This window comes from Nansenia antarctica (genome assembly GCF_963989245.1).
Source record: "Nansenia antarctica genome assembly, chromosome: 20".
NCBI lineage: Eukaryota > Metazoa > Chordata > Actinopteri > Argentiniformes > Microstomatidae > Nansenia > Nansenia antarctica.
In genome coordinates, this window is record NC_137693.1 from 15,346,068 (window position 1) to 15,361,880 (window position 15,813).

The 15,813-nt window shown below is 41.0% G+C and overlaps 3 protein-coding genes across 3 annotated transcripts; 2 read left to right on the forward strand and 1 right to left on the reverse strand.

Moving 5' to 3' along the window:
* The first annotated feature begins 2,372 nt into the window (after positions 1-2,372).
* On the forward strand, positions 2,373-5,102 carry ubb (ubiquitin B). The gene is made up of 2 exons (XM_080550137.1): positions 2,373-2,429; positions 3,151-5,102. Exon 2 carries the CDS (start codon positions 3,159-3,161, stop codon positions 4,986-4,988), a length of 1,830 nt encoding a protein of 609 aa, XP_080406263.1. The 5' UTR covers positions 2,373-2,429; positions 3,151-3,158; the 3' UTR covers positions 4,989-5,102.
* A 1,569-nt stretch (positions 5,103-6,671) lies between these two features.
* p2rx5 (purinergic receptor P2X, ligand-gated ion channel, 5) lies at positions 6,672-13,083 on the forward strand (the record flags this gene model as incomplete). The annotated part of the gene is made up of 11 exons (XM_080549450.1): positions 6,672-6,802; positions 7,907-8,051; positions 8,494-8,565; positions 9,111-9,186; positions 9,452-9,536; positions 9,667-9,747; positions 10,628-10,769; positions 11,570-11,703; positions 11,892-11,985; positions 12,074-12,139; positions 12,997-13,083. 11 exons carry the CDS (start codon positions 6,672-6,674, stop codon positions 13,081-13,083), a joined length of 1,113 nt encoding a protein of 370 aa, XP_080405576.1.
* Positions 13,084-13,935: 852 nt separating this feature from the next.
* Positions 13,936-15,588, reverse strand: emc6 (ER membrane protein complex subunit 6). Its single transcript, XM_080549652.1, has 2 exons — positions 15,417-15,588; positions 13,936-14,959 (listed from the first exon to the last, which is right to left on the reverse strand). Exon 2 carries the CDS (start codon positions 14,905-14,907, stop codon positions 14,575-14,577), a length of 333 nt encoding a protein of 110 aa, XP_080405778.1. The 5' UTR covers positions 14,908-14,959; positions 15,417-15,588; the 3' UTR covers positions 13,936-14,574.
* Between the last annotated feature and the right edge of the window lie 225 nt (positions 15,589-15,813).

Sequence of the window (15,813 nt, forward strand, 5' to 3'; positions counted from 1 at the left end):
TCTGTTCTAGTAGACTACTTTGTTTGATTCATTGATTGGATTAGTTGATTTATAAAGACATGATGATCTATTTCAAGGGATGTAATGATATCACTGAGTCCTGAGTCACCAGTCTGTGTGTTTCCCCTTTGAATTCCCTTCCCCTAAGCTTATGTTCTACACAGCTGCTTAAAAAGGTCTTTGTAAACAGTATTGCCACTTCAGCCCGTAGCCTGGGGATGAGGTTCGCAGCAGTGGTTCCTGGGAGTTTGGCTGACCTCCCAGGCACAGCACACAAGGCATGCCCAAACACATTTCACTTCAGCTCAACCCAGTCTTGAGGAAAGAGTGACGTGGATATCATGTGAGCACAGACCCAAATGCAGGATAAACATGAGAATACTGTGACCTACTTTAAATCAGTAACCACTCCTTGTTCTCAATACAGCCTCTGAGCCTGACAAGGGAAACAATGAGTGTCAAGTAAAAAGTTAAACAAAAAGCATCCCACTCATTGTAATCTGACTTGGTATCCAGCCCACCTTCTCAGTGTAGTCCATTCATTGACACTGTGATGATCCTCCATTTCAGGCAAATACTAGTCAGTTAAACCACAGAACAAAAGTATGTGTCAACAGGACAGGATCCTGAATAGATGCAAATACACAGACACATACCCACTATAATTTATTGAGTTTCAGTATTGTAAGTGCAACTCTGGTGGATGGATGTATTTCAATTAGAAATATAATTCAACATAGTAAGACAAATATTACAAGCAAACATGTATGTTCCAACTCAGCTCTCATGTCATTGTTCCCTGTAAGGACACAAATAGAAATGTAACTTTCTCAGGCAAATCAGTGTGCCTGGAAATAACTGATGATAACTGCCACACTGTCCAACCTCTAAAAATGAAAAAGAAGTTCTAACACAAGAGGAAAATCTATGTACAGTGCATTAAAATAAAGATGTGAAGCACAATGCAAGCACTGTGTTTTAGAATGTTTCCCCAATGTGTTTTTCCAGTGCAAAACCTGCTCAACCGGTTTGTCCGGATAATCTGGTGGCAGCTGTGTGTCCTGCCTGTATGTGTCTCACAGTCACAAGCCCTTCTCACACGTTGCTGTAGCTCCTAATGGGTTGGAGCTCTGATGAGGTTATCTCATGACATAGTGTCACCAAAATTGTCCAGGGAACTGCCAAAAAACACAACATTTTGAATTTCAGGTCCTCTGTGGCTCAGTTGGTAGAGCATTGTGCTAACAATGCTTAGGTTGTGGGTTTGATTCCCGCTGGGAGTCTGGGACCATCTATATATTGCACTCACTGCAATGTAAGTCGCTTTGGATAAAAGCATCAGCTAAATGGCATATATTATTCAAAAGTGAACATCATTAGAAAATAAAATAACATTCTTTAGCCTGAAAAACATACTTTTAGAGCAAATGTTTAAGACATTTAAATACATGTTTTGTTTTGTTTTGAAATAGTAAAGTACATGTTAGTGATGTCTGTGAATGGATCAATTCCAATCCATTTAAGTAGATCGTGTTAGTTTTGCAAATTAGAAATAGATACTGAGTGGAGTGGCAGACAGCAGCTTCCCTTTAGCTTGACCTACTTGACTTCTGCAGACAAAGCAGCTGGTGCATGCATACGTTTCATCTGTTGGCAGTCATGCTGCACGTTTTTATACCTATCAAAACGTCCTGCCCAACAGCTGGCAAGCTGTTTTCGATGTGTTATATTACATTATTATATTATATTATATTACCTATTTGTATGTTATTGGGTAAATGGTGTCAGATCCGCCTACCACATAGCGAATATCTCATACGACATACCGGTAAAGACGTTTCTATTAATGTATCTGCCTCTGAGTGAAGCAAAGCTACATTAGAATCGAGTATAGTCATTTGTTTGAGCAGTTCATGTGTTGTTTTCTGCCGGCTTTCAACATCGTAACAAAGTTGACAGAGAACGTTGAAATTTCAACATAGCTATACACAATCCACCAATCATTGTTCAGACAAACAATTTAACTGTCCAATCAGAGGTTTGGGGGCGGGTTTTTGATGTTGGACGTTCTAGCAATTTCTGGAGCTATCTTAGCACGGAGCAGATAAATGTTACTCCGCTGTGAGTTAACTATCTGAAATCATCATGTCATTGTTATTATTTTATTCTTATATTAACACATATGTTATATCATATATGTATGTAATGCATAACATGTAGTCACCTCAATGTACACCACAATGTACCCCGAAATGCCCACGGACTATTTTGTTACTAGCGGATGGATATGATCACAGATGTTTATCTACGTCACGAAGCTTACTGGGTATAAATACCGTATCCGCCCGTTGCTGAGGCAGATTTCACGCCGGAGCTACCAAGAGAGACAGCGAACGAACTGAACGTTACCGAATATTTCAACAACAACAGTAAGTACGCTTTATATTGTTAGGAATTGGGATATTTATGAATATAGATTAACATTTGTCACGACTTGTTGAGAGGATAATAAGTAAGTAGCATTCTGGTAGTCAGATACTTAACCGTCGTCAAGGTTTTTTCTGTGACGTTGTTCTAAACAATGCGGCTTAGGTAACATTTATAGTTGCTTTATAGTTACACAATTTCGCTAAATGTTTAGAATGCAACACGGCTTGGTTTAATTATATACGACGAAACTAATTCACATTACATTATCTTTCTGTTAGTTTCAGTTTTGCCGAGTCATTATGGCTAGCGAACAATGGTACAAAATGGCGCCGGAACGGAACTGAAATGTTATTCGATTGAAGGGTTCATGTTGACCTAGGCTATTTGTTTCACTTTTGGATTAACATTTTAATTGAGTTGAATGTTTTCGAGAATATCGACTTAAACGGCAACGTCCATTAATAGGCAGTTAAGTACAATTTGAAAACTATTGCTTGATTTAACCTCTTCTTATCCACGGACCCAGATGGGCATCCGAAGTGATATAAAGAGTTTACCTCGATCAATTCTCTTCATCGATATCACATTTTTTTCACAATTTTGCATGCTATACGATGCCACATTTTTTTTCCCGAGACGGTAAACACGGCCTAAGTCACATCCAGTTTTTTCCAACTTAATTTGACATGATGATGACCAGTTCACCATTTTGTTTTCTAGGGTTCAAGATGCAGATCTTTGTGAAGACCCTCACGGGTAAAACCATCACCCTGGAGGTGGAGCCAAGCGACACCATTGAGAATGTCAAGGCCAAGATCCAGGACAAGGAAGGCATTCCCCCAGACCAGCAGAGGTTGATCTTTGCCGGCAAGCAGCTTGAAGATGGCCGCACCCTGTCTGACTACAACATCCAGAAAGAATCCACCCTCCACCTGGTCCTCCGTCTCAGGGGAGGCATGCAGATCTTCGTGAAGACCCTCACCGGTAAGACCATCACCCTGGAGGTGGAGCCAAGCGACACCATTGAGAATGTCAAGGCCAAGATCCAGGACAAGGAAGGCATTCCCCCAGACCAGCAGAGGTTGATCTTTGCCGGCAAGCAGCTTGAAGATGGCCGCACCCTGTCCGACTACAACATCCAGAAAGAATCCACCCTCCACCTGGTCCTCCGTCTCAGGGGAGGCATGCAGATCTTCGTGAAGACCCTCACGGGTAAGACCATCACCCTGGAGGTGGAGCCAAGTGACACCATTGAGAATGTCAAGGCCAAGATCCAGGACAAGGAAGGCATTCCCCCAGACCAGCAGAGGTTGATCTTTGCCGGCAAGCAGCTTGAAGATGGCCGCACCCTGTCAGACTACAACATCCAGAAAGAATCCACCCTCCATCTTGTCCTTCGTCTCAGGGGAGGCATGCAGATCTTCGTGAAGACCCTCACTGGTAAGACCATCACTCTAGAGGTGGAGCCAAGCGACACCATTGAGAATGTCAAGGCCAAGATCCAGGACAAGGAAGGCATTCCCCCAGACCAGCAGAGGTTGATCTTTGCCGGCAAGCAGCTTGAAGATGGCCGCACCCTGTCAGACTACAACATCCAGAAAGAATCCACCCTCCACCTGGTCCTTCGTCTCAGGGGAGGCATGCAGATCTTCGTGAAGACCCTCACGGGTAAGACCATCACCCTGGAAGTGGAGGCTAGTGACACCATTGAGAACGTCAAGGCCAAGATCCAGGACAAGGAAGGCATTCCCCCAGACCAGCAGAGGTTGATCTTTGCCGGCAAGCAGCTTGAAGATGGCCGCACCCTGTCCGACTACAACATCCAGAAAGAATCCACCCTCCACCTGGTCCTCCGTCTCAGGGGAGGCATGCAGATCTTTGTGAAGACCCTCACCGGTAAGACCATCACCCTGGAGGTGGAGCCAAGCGACACCATTGAGAATGTCAAGGCCAAGATCCAGGACAAGGAAGGCATTCCCCCAGACCAGCAGAGGTTGATCTTTGCCGGCAAGCAGCTTGAAGATGGCCGCACCCTGTCAGACTACAACATCCAGAAAGAATCCACCCTCCACCTGGTCCTCCGTCTCAGGGGAGGCATGCAGATCTTCGTGAAGACCCTCACGGGTAAGACCATCACCCTGGAAGTGGAGGCTAGTGACACCATTGAGAACGTCAAGGCCAAGATCCAGGACAAGGAAGGTATTCCCCCAGACCAGCAGAGGTTGATCTTTGCTGGCAAGCAGCTTGAAGATGGCCGCACCCTGTCTGACTACAACATCCAGAAAGAATCCACCCTCCATCTTGTCCTTCGCCTCAGGGGAGGCATGCAGATCTTTGTGAAGACCCTCACTGGTAAGACCATCACCCTGGAAGTGGAGGCTAGTGACACCATTGAGAATGTCAAGGCCAAGATCCAGGACAAGGAAGGTATTCCCCCAGACCAGCAGAGGTTGATCTTTGCTGGCAAGCAGCTTGAAGATGGCCGCACACTTTCTGACTACAACATCCAGAAAGAATCCACCCTCCATCTTGTCCTTCGTTTGAGAGGAGGACAGTAAATTATTCCCTTCCTGATGACCATTGTTCTTTTACTGCATTTTTTCCACTTGTTTTATATTATTGAATTCACAATGACACAATAAAGGCATTGCAATTATTTGGTTGTCTTTTGATTTCTTAACCTACTCTATTGTCCAGCTGTGAATAAAATCAATAAATACATGTGTGACATAAATTGCTATTTACACTTAATGTATAGTTGTAACATGATGTGCATTAACCTGAGTCTGTTATGGGATTCAACCCTAGTGGCTTGTGTACATATACAATGACATAAGACTGATAATATAAGCATAAACCTGTGAGGAATTCAGAAGAAATTGTATTTAGAAATGATGAACATGGTGCAACAATTTGAATCCCTTATTGAAGATGTCAACTGGCCATGTGAAGATATTATCAAAGGTAACAACCAATGGTATGGGTCACTAAGCTATATCAAATACTTATCCATAGTTTTCACAAATGACAATATGTGAAAATTATCATCTGACATGATTGTTGGAGGAAGCTGTTAAAGAACCCTTGCTTTTATTAGATTTAGTAAATTAAGGTGTATTAGTTATTACTTTTAAAAAGATGTAAGATCCAGAGCTTCTTTCAAAGGTAATACATAAAATCTATAATAACTGGTCTGAAATGAGGTGGATAATTGTAGGAATCCATCATGACCCTCAATGGTAGATGGTGACAGTAATGGCATGATGTCTGATTAGAATAGGTTAAAAGAAAGGTTGCTTAGTGTATTCAAAAACTACATAGGCCTAGTAGTCAAGAGACATATCAATACAATCATTGGCAATACATGTAATGTAATATACATATAAAATGCAATGTGGCAAATCAGTGTGTAGAGGTTTTGAAATAACGTACGAGCTTCTGGCGCCCTCTATTGTCTAATATTGGGGGGGAAACGCATCTCTCCAAGGAAGGAGTGAGCTATTGAACCGCCCTGAGTAGGCCTACCTGTAGACATTTTTCTACTGAAAATGATGGATACAAAAATATAAAATAAACGACTGTCCAAACAAATAAATTATTTACAAATCATTGTAGATAGTAGCCTGTTATGCTGTCTAAGTATGTGGTCCAATTCGTATATAGACCTACTATGTGGTTACAATCCGTGTAGGCCTATTTACAAAAAGTATGACAGACCTACTTCTTTCAGACTTCTTTCAAAGACATACATCTTTGTATGACTGTAGTTATATCAATCACAATAGTCTCAAACCACACCACATCTGATGCAGCAGAATAAAACGTGCACTTCTACAAGCCTATACTGAGAGCAGTGTCGGGTGGCCCACACCGTCTATTTATACTGTCGTCCACATTACTCAACTGAAGACTGAAGCACAGTAACTGGCTTACCCAATATATTCATTTAGCCTAAAGTAATGTTCATGTTGTCTGTGCTAAGTTAAAAACAATTGAGGAGCATAGTCTGCTCTAGGGCTAGGCCTTTACGCACTCTATTGATCAGATTATTGGCACATCAAATAAAATAAAATAAAAAAGGCCAGAAATGACTTAATCCCACATGTATTTTTGGCCTCCTATTCTAATGATCAATTAAATAAACCAAACATCCACTTGTTCTGCTCATTGGAGCCTCTTCAGCTTGGGACAGAGGACAGCCTGTGTGTTGGAGTTGCGTCTGGCGCAGTGGGGACAGAGGAATGGCTGGCTGGGGAATCTTTTTCATTTCTCTCTTGAATTACAAGACAGAAAAGTATGTCATCGCCGAAAACAAGAGAATCGGAATATTATTTAGACTTTTTCAGTTACTCGTCGTGGGATACTTGATCGGGTGAGGTGTTCTTTTATTGCATGTTCGAGACCGAAGGTCCCAACTCCAGCTTGCATGGAGAGTTTAACATGCCAGTAACTATTGTGAATACCAAGGAAAGTCATTATTCCGTTATCTGAATACCAGTAGAAAGTTGTCAAACGTGGCTGTCTGAGGTCGTTCAAGCTTGCTCAATTAACTTTGCATAACTTTTGTGTGCTTTCTGATATGTGAACCATGATTGTATTCTTTCAAGGGGTTTATATATTCCTTCCCTGTTCGCTACCGATTACATTTATTTAACATTTATAACACACGTCTTTGGGCTCATTTTCTCACTTAACACAATTTACAAAACCACACACAAGTGCAAAACACCTAATATATCACTATAAAAATAATAATACATTATACAGTGTATATATATACCTACTTATATATAGGCTATAGAGAGAGAGATAGAGATATATATCTGTAGAGATAGAGATTGTTCAAGTCTACAGAAATATGTGCAGAAACACATTATACTGTTGAAACAAAATCTTTTAAATTTTCTCCACAACAAATTAGTGCAACATAATTTGTACACAGTACATACAGTACACATTACATACAGTACACATTACATACAGTACACATTACATACAGTACACAGTACATACAGTACACATTACATACAGTACACATTACATACAGTACACATTACATACAGTACACATTACATACAGTACACATTACATACAGTACACATTACAGTTGTGTGAAGAAAAAAAGATCGAATACAGTAGAAACAGAAATAAAGAGGTTTGAGCTGAGATTTTGTTCTCTGAGTGTCCGTTTCAATAATTGTGCTTTATGTGTCATTTTAGTGTGTAAGCAATTAGAAAAAACTGTAAACGTAGTGATTGAAACCATTAGGAAGCTTTTAGAAAGGTTTAATGTTACACACTGGACCGTTAAACCATTAGACTGTTGGTGGTAACCATTAAAACTGCAGTCTGATAGGTCTACTGTTTTGTTTCAGTGAGAATTACTGCAACATGTTCCTATAATACAGAGAGATAGAATTCATTGTAAAGATGATATACAAAACCCTATGTACAATCAGTATGTCTAACTTCTCAGGTGGGTCTTCCTGGTTAAGAAAGGATACCAAGAGAAGGATGAGTCTATCCAGAGCTCTGTCATCACTAAATTGAAAGGTGTGACCCTAACCAACAACTCTGGACTCCACCTATGGGGTGCTGAGGACTATGTCATACCCCCACAGGTGAGACCCTAGAACCGTTTAATTTCAACATGTATAGTAATTGAAGGGTAATTCAGTTCAAATTAAGATGTAATACAATACATAAGTCTGCAAATAAATACTTCATATAGAAATCACAGCTGTGCATTACATCAATTTCAGGTTGAAGACTATTAAATGATTTGCCAAATGAAGCACCATTAAATCTGTCCTGTTAGATAAAATAGTTTTGTCAACTTTACAGTAATAACATAACCTTTTGCCAGTGAAACATTGATTATAGAATGGTTTCTTCTTGCCAGTGAACCTAGTCAAACACAATAGTACTCCCATATTCCGGTGTTGCATGCTTTGCCTTTAATCACCCTCACTGTTGTTGTTACTGATGTGCAGTTAATGTCTAGTCATAGATTGAAAGTATAGTATTCAAAGATGTTTCTGTTTGTTATGTGTTTCTTATTAGGGTGAACGAGTTTTCTTCGTTATTACAAATTACATAGAGACCCCGAATCAGAGACTTGGGTTCTGTGCTGAGGTAAGTCAACAGCAGGTTTGTACCACCACAGCCTGAAGACATCTAGTTTATTCTCTTCATTCTGAAGGATTTCCCAAAAACAAGACAAGCAATAAACCATTAGACTTGTTTGAATAAAACAACCATAGGGAAATGAAAGGCTCAAAACCTTATAGTCAGCATTGATGATGCAATGATTCTTACCCAGCAGAAAATTAACCAATGATTTCTGGCTGATGTCATACTATGATGTCATACTATGATGTCATACTATGGCTAGGCCCAAGATGCTGCCACTGTGATCATTATTTCCTGAACAGTTATGAATGTCTGTTTGATTAAGTGTAAGGATATATGAACTTGACTCAGTCTGTCACCTTTCAATTGTCTAAAATGGTGTGATCCTATGAGTGCAGCAATTGCTTTAGCGATCAATTTGTATCTCTTCTAGTTGTTACATTGTATAGACGTTTTACACTGTGTGCCGTCATCTATGTGCAATCCTTGTCATTTTGAGTACAGATTTGCATTTGTAATCACTGCAGCTTGTGTCATACTCTTTCCAGAACCCCAAAGTTCCAGATGGCCGATGTGTAGATGATTATGACTGCCCAGAGGGCGAGGCTGTGATATCCGGCCATGGTAAGGCTAATAATATTATGTATAGCATTGGACCAATGATTATCTATTACCTATATAGTCCTTCTTTATCTATCTTTATTTACAGAAGGACTCTGGCTTCGGGCAGATTTGTCTTCAATGCATAAACCACACGTGTTTAGAGAGATATTCATATTATTATTCATATTATGGGATATTCATATTATTGTGAAGTTATCACTATTACATGAATATCCCATAAAGAAATACAGGCTCAGGCCAAATGTATCACATCTCTGCTTTTCAGGAATAAAGACTGGTCGCTGCATGAACACCACAGGGACGTGTGAGATTCAAGGCTGGTGTCCCGTGGAACACAGCAAGAAACCCTCGTGAGAACTCGTCCTCATTCACTCGCACTCCATTACATTATTTGTATTTCATATAGATCTTGATCTGATCCTGTAGTGTTACCTATCTGTCACTCTGGGTTGACACAATGTTCTCCCCTCTGGTTTCCAGCGAGGCGTTACTGAGCAAAGCAGAGAACTTCACCATCTACATCAAGAACTTTGTCCGGTTTCCCAGGTTTGAATTCTCCAAGTAAGTGGCTCCTGGCGACTCAAGTGTTCTGAATGGTACTGGTCCCTAGGCCGGAGATTAGGGGAGATCTCTAGAGACACGGTGACATAGATCACTAAGCATCTGTGAGGGGGGCGGGGGGGGAATACATGTCGTAAAAGCTGCTTTGAATAGCTGTACAGTCTCTTCTATTTATACCCCCAGCCCAGCCAGTGATGTGTGTTCAGTGACACAGTGGAGCGGTCATAGGAGACGTCCTTGACAGCAGGCCCTGTCCTGGACAGGTGTTAGATCAGATCAGGCCTGTGAGTTCTCATGTCAGTGTGGTTGTTCTTGCAGGCTCATTCAGTGGGAACACTGGTAAGCCTGGCAGCAAACCAGAAAGACAACAGACCTCAGCCAAGTCATGATACAGACTTATCAGACAGCAATGTGCAGGTCTTTTGATTACATGACTAGTCACTAATGGATTGTGGGTATTGGAATTGAATCTGTTTCTATGTTTAAATTAGTTAGTAAACAAGTTGAGTATGTAATAGTAATGAAATTGAACGTGATATGCCACCGTGATATGCTACTTGAAATGTTCTGCCAGATTTAATACCATGTGCTATTTGGGATATGATAAAAAAAAATTAAAAAAAAGATTAAATACTAGATACTTAGATACTGTTTGACACTATTCTGTAAAATGGGTCAAAATGTAAGCTGGTATTTTGCGCCTGTCAAAATAAAGGCTAACTTAATTGCTCACTTAATTGTCATTGGGTAACATGGGTAACATTATTAGATACTCTTGCCAGGGAAAAGTGTGATGCTGGACTAAATAGTATAGAAAGTGAAAGACCTCCTAGTAGAATAATGGTTATTTTCTATTCTCTTCTGTCCCCTCTCCTCCCAGGTCAAATGTGCTGGACACCAGTAATGACAACTATCTTAAGGGATGCTCCTATGACGAGGTCCACCATCCCTACTGCCCCATCTTCCGCCTGGGAGACCTGGTCAGCCGCACTGGACACAGCTTCCAGGACATGGCTGTGGTGGTACATTATGCATGGCTTTGTATAAGAAGGCTTGTCAGCCTACTTGATTTCTAGGAGACACTGACGGTACATTACATCTTCAGATACAGTTGACTTTCTGGGGTACCACTGGCCAAATGAGGCTTTGGAAACTGATTCAAGTGGGTTTAGTTTAGTTCCTCTGGTCCATTGGATTGTGATGCTAAGTGGAATTAGTAATTGTTATTCATTTGTTCGGCGGTTTGGATGTTAAAGATAATAATTGATAATAATGGTTGCATAATGATAACAACAAGATGAAACACAGCTGTGTACAACATGCTCTCACCCCATCACCACAGGGAACATTTAAGTAAAAACAACCTCCAGTTGTTGAGGAACACATCCAATGTTGACTGGGGTTATCATGAAGGATAACCGACTTTTTCTGATTTGCAAAACCCCCATAGTTTACCAGAGTGGCTTCTGTGTGATCAATGTAGCCATAGAGTTTTCAGTTCTGGGGTCGGAGGTCGGCTCCAGGTTAGAGAACTGGAAGGCTGCTAGTGAAAAATGTGCCACTGTGTGAGCTGGCAGTCTGAGGGTTGCAAACCACCGCCACTCTGACACTGTCCCAGCCTGTCCTCGAACTGTTATGGGATACGTCTGTGTGACTATATGCATTATACTGTATGTCTCAGGTTGGGTACTCTACAGTATAGCACTTTCTGCTGAAAAATGATTTGGTTGATTTGGTCTCTCTCTCTCTCTCTCTCTCTCTCTCTCTCTCTCTCTCTCTCTCTCTCTCTCTCTCTCTCTCTCTCTCTCTCTCTCTTTCTCAGGGTGGGTCAGTTGGAGTTATAATTGAGTGGAACTGTGATTTGGATAAGGACTACTCAAAGTGTAATCCGGAGTACAGCTTCACCCGTTTGGATATTAATTTAAACAACTCAGTTACATCAGGGTACAACTTCAGGTACATAGTTCTATGCATTAAGCACATACTTCAAGCACAACAAACATGATAAGGGTCACTCATAACTAGGCACTATAACTAGTATTAGTTACAGTAGCGCTTGTTAAATACTCTATTTAATTTCAAATGTATCATTCACCTCCACACAATTGTTTCATTTCCAAACAGCTGATTTGTTTGTTTTCCAGATATACCCAGTACTACAAAGATGAAGCTGGGCAGAGCTATCGGACTTTGTACAAGGTGTATGGCATTCGCTTCGATATCATGATTAATGGACGGGTATGACAGTGATCTGTTGACTTATCTAACAAAACATAAACAAAGTGGTCATAATACAATCAATATCTGAAGTTCTTTTTTTTTTCAGGCTGGAAAATTCAACATTGTTCCCACAATAATAGCTATTGGGTCTGGGCTTGCGTTGATTGGTGCAGTAAGTTCTAATTTAGTAATTAAATGTATGTATGTGTTAATTTGTTTCCAATGTACATAATCAAGTTTGTCTTCAAACATGTATTGCAATTCTGTAATGCGGCATGCTAAGGTTGAATGAAGTTGATGCCTACATTTTTTCTGATCAGTAGTGGCCCAGTTCAGAAACAACCCCTAGGCCCTTGATCCTTGTGTACATCTGAAAGGATTGGATTAGTGGAGGAAAGATGGTAGACGTTGTCTGGGGGGTATTCCATCAACATCGCTAAAAGAAAATCCAGGTTTAGTCTGACAAAGTCTCGCGAGAGTTCCTAAAGATATACAGGCATATTCCGATAAGTCTCGCGAGAGTTATCAAAAATAAGCCAGGATTTTCCTTTAGCGACGTTGATGGAATACCCCCCTGGTCTGCTGGGGGTAACTTTATTTATATCCAATCCTTTCATATGTACATGTCTAGGGGCTAGAAGTTGTTTCTGGACAGGGCCAGGCCATAGTCAGGGCCCCTATAGTGTATGTTTGGGTGCAGTCAAATACTTTTTCAATAAACCATTTCTACATTCTACATATCACCACAAGAGGGCGGTACACTATTATAAATTGAACGAAACTGGCATCCTAATGTCTCCTGACATGAGGTTTGAGGCCTCTATGTCTCTCATCAATAGGCCAAAGCTCTTTAAACTGGATTGGTTTAGTTTAATGCAAAAGTGATTTATTTTCTTTATTTGATTATGTTTTGCAGTGAGCTTTCAAGGTCACTCCAGCATTATTATGTCTCAGTTATGTTGATTGCCAAGCACAGTACACAGTACACACACCTCTTGAATTGAGACCTGACCTGTTTGTTTGTTTCAGGGAAAGTTTGCGTGTGACATGATACTTCTGTACATGATGAACACCAGCTCCTTCTATCGAGAGAGGAAATTTGAAACTATGAAGTAAGATATATTTACAATTTGTAGTTTTTAAAAAAGATAACAGAAGTTTGGGATTGTTCACTACCTGTCTGTCAGTAAAGTAAACTTTCCTTCTGCAGAAAAGAGCGGGTAAAGAAGCAAGCGGATGGGAAGACTGTTCACCGGGACAGAAGACCTAGAAAAGAGGCTGTGGAACAGCAGAAGCCTACCGGTGTGGAGCAACAGGAACTCCCCACTGTCTCTCCATCTCTGCCACAGCCCACCTGTCCACGAAACACAGGACAACGCTATGCTGCTGCTCTCTCTCCACGTAGGATGGAGCAACGGCATCCTACCTTTCAACTAAACTAACCGGTTATTCACAGAGTGAGACAAAGAAGTAGGTTCTGCTAGTGTCAAGACGGCTAGACCAGGTTCTGTTGCAGGTGGTGGAGATGATCCACTACTAGCAGAGGTGCTGACATACGGCTTTGAGGTCCTTCTGCCTCTCATGGGGGATGCATGCCCTGAGTGGACATGATATTGGCTATTGGCTGACAAAGAGCAATGGCCATGTGCTGCTACACTATACTGGGACAAAGATGACGCAAACGGATTATGAAACAATAACAAAGAGAAAACACACTATGTCATGTCTTATTTATTGCTGCGGTTGAAGTCAGGAGCATAACAAGTCTTGGAGGGCTGAGGTGGTCAGTCAGGCAATCTGCACTAGGTTGTGTCAGACTGGGATGTTTTTCACACCTGGATAGCTTACAGTAACATCTGTGTGGAATCCTGCTATAGAAAACCAAACCTCATCATTAAAGTGTATTTGCCATCTCATACCTTTGGGTCTGTGGTTGTCTATAATGCAAATTGAATGTGATTACTTGGTAACTTCTGTCATGTGCTCCACACATCCATAAATAAAGGCATTAAGAATCAAGTGGTTAGTAATGTATAGACTTAATATTCATAAGCAAGTTCTTATTGTGGCTAAATGACCCTTGTTATTAAGTGTTATCAATAACTATATGAGGAAGAATCTTGTCTATTGAAACTAATCACAAGCTCTTGTGTTATCCTAAAGTGATTGGGAAAATTGTCAATAAATTGTGCAAACAGTTGTATGGAGATGTTTATTAATCCTAAAGGATCCAATCAGAACTGTTATACCCTATTTACACGACTATAACAAAAAAATCTGGTCATCAAGCCAATGCTTATGTTAAATAACATTTTTTCTGCTGCTTGATGAAGACAGTTGTCAGATTCAGTCATAGACGCAATTAAGTGAGGACCAACAATTAGATATTAATGATGTTTACCTTTATGTTCAGTGCAAGAGGGGAATACGAAATTAGTTCTACATTGATTAGTGCCTAAATAAAGAAATGCTGACGTTCACATAGCTGTATACAGTTCATCTAGCAGTCTTTCCTTGCCTATATACAGTAGAGTGAGCAGCTAAGACAATAACATTGGATCTACATGACGCTAGGTTAAATTGGTCTTATCCGGATAAATTGCAGTATCAGTACACATGCACCATTCCGTAGAGGAAAGTCCAAAAGAGGATGTAGGTGAAAAGCCCACCCACAAGCCCCCCTGTGAAAAGCAGCCTCCGGGATTTGAAACACTTGTTCCAGCGGCGTCCAGCCTTGAGGATCAGGAGGAGGGAGAGGAGGAACGAGGCGAGGAGGTAGAAGATGAACCCGTACAGGCCAGCCAGCCCCAGGATGCCGGCCGTGGCCCCGGACAGAGCTGACACTGACGTCCGGCAGTAGTCCAGCACGGCGGCGTTGCCCCTCACAGCCACCTCGCTGATGAACTGTGGTCCCTCCCGTTTAGCCAGCAGAGAGGCCATGTCTGATGCCTGATGTCTGATGTCTGCAGCTTCGAATGAATGAGAGCTTCTGCTGCAATACATAAGAAAAAGAAAATCATTGGCTACAGATGTTGAATGACAACGTTATCTTGCATAGATTACAATATTGTGCAATAATACTATGTGCAATATGACAACCCTTGTGTACATAAGGTTCAGAGATAGGAAATGTTAGGATATTTATAGCATAGCATAGAGTACAGCACAGTGTTTTATTTGTATAGTATAGTATAGTGGATAGTGTACATAGCCTTTATTTATGTAAACCAGCTCTTTTCCCTTCTTCTTGTTTTTAGTATTTTTCCCCTAGCACCAGGGGAGCCCCCCCCTCCCAAATGTCGTTGTATGGTACCTGTACTGTATTAATGACAATAAAGACCATTCATTCATTCATTCATTCAGATCTATGCAGGATCCTTTCTCCGCTAGGCTAGCTCAGGAGCAGGACTAGCTAGCTAGATGACGTTAGCTGGTAGCAGTTGACTTACCGTGTCAAACAGTAATACACAGTGCTGCTTTGTTCACTTCACGAAGCCACTCAGATGGACATAGTTGACACGACACTCGGTGTGGGTCTGAATGTCTGAATGAGATGTTCTAATAGAGGAATAAAGATAACAATCTACTCAACACTCAGATGCGACAAGTCTGTCATTTAGAGCCGGCCATTTTCTTGCGAAATGCATTGTGGGATTGTCGTATCAACTAAATAATATGTTTAACACTTCACAAATATTTTAATTAATGACGTTATTTTTACATTTTATGATATATTTACAATAACATATATAATGTAACGTTTATTAAAAAATGTAATGGTCGTGACCTGTGACCTGTGACCTGCTTTCATATGGACTTTAGTACGCGTCATCCAGTACGGTGTCC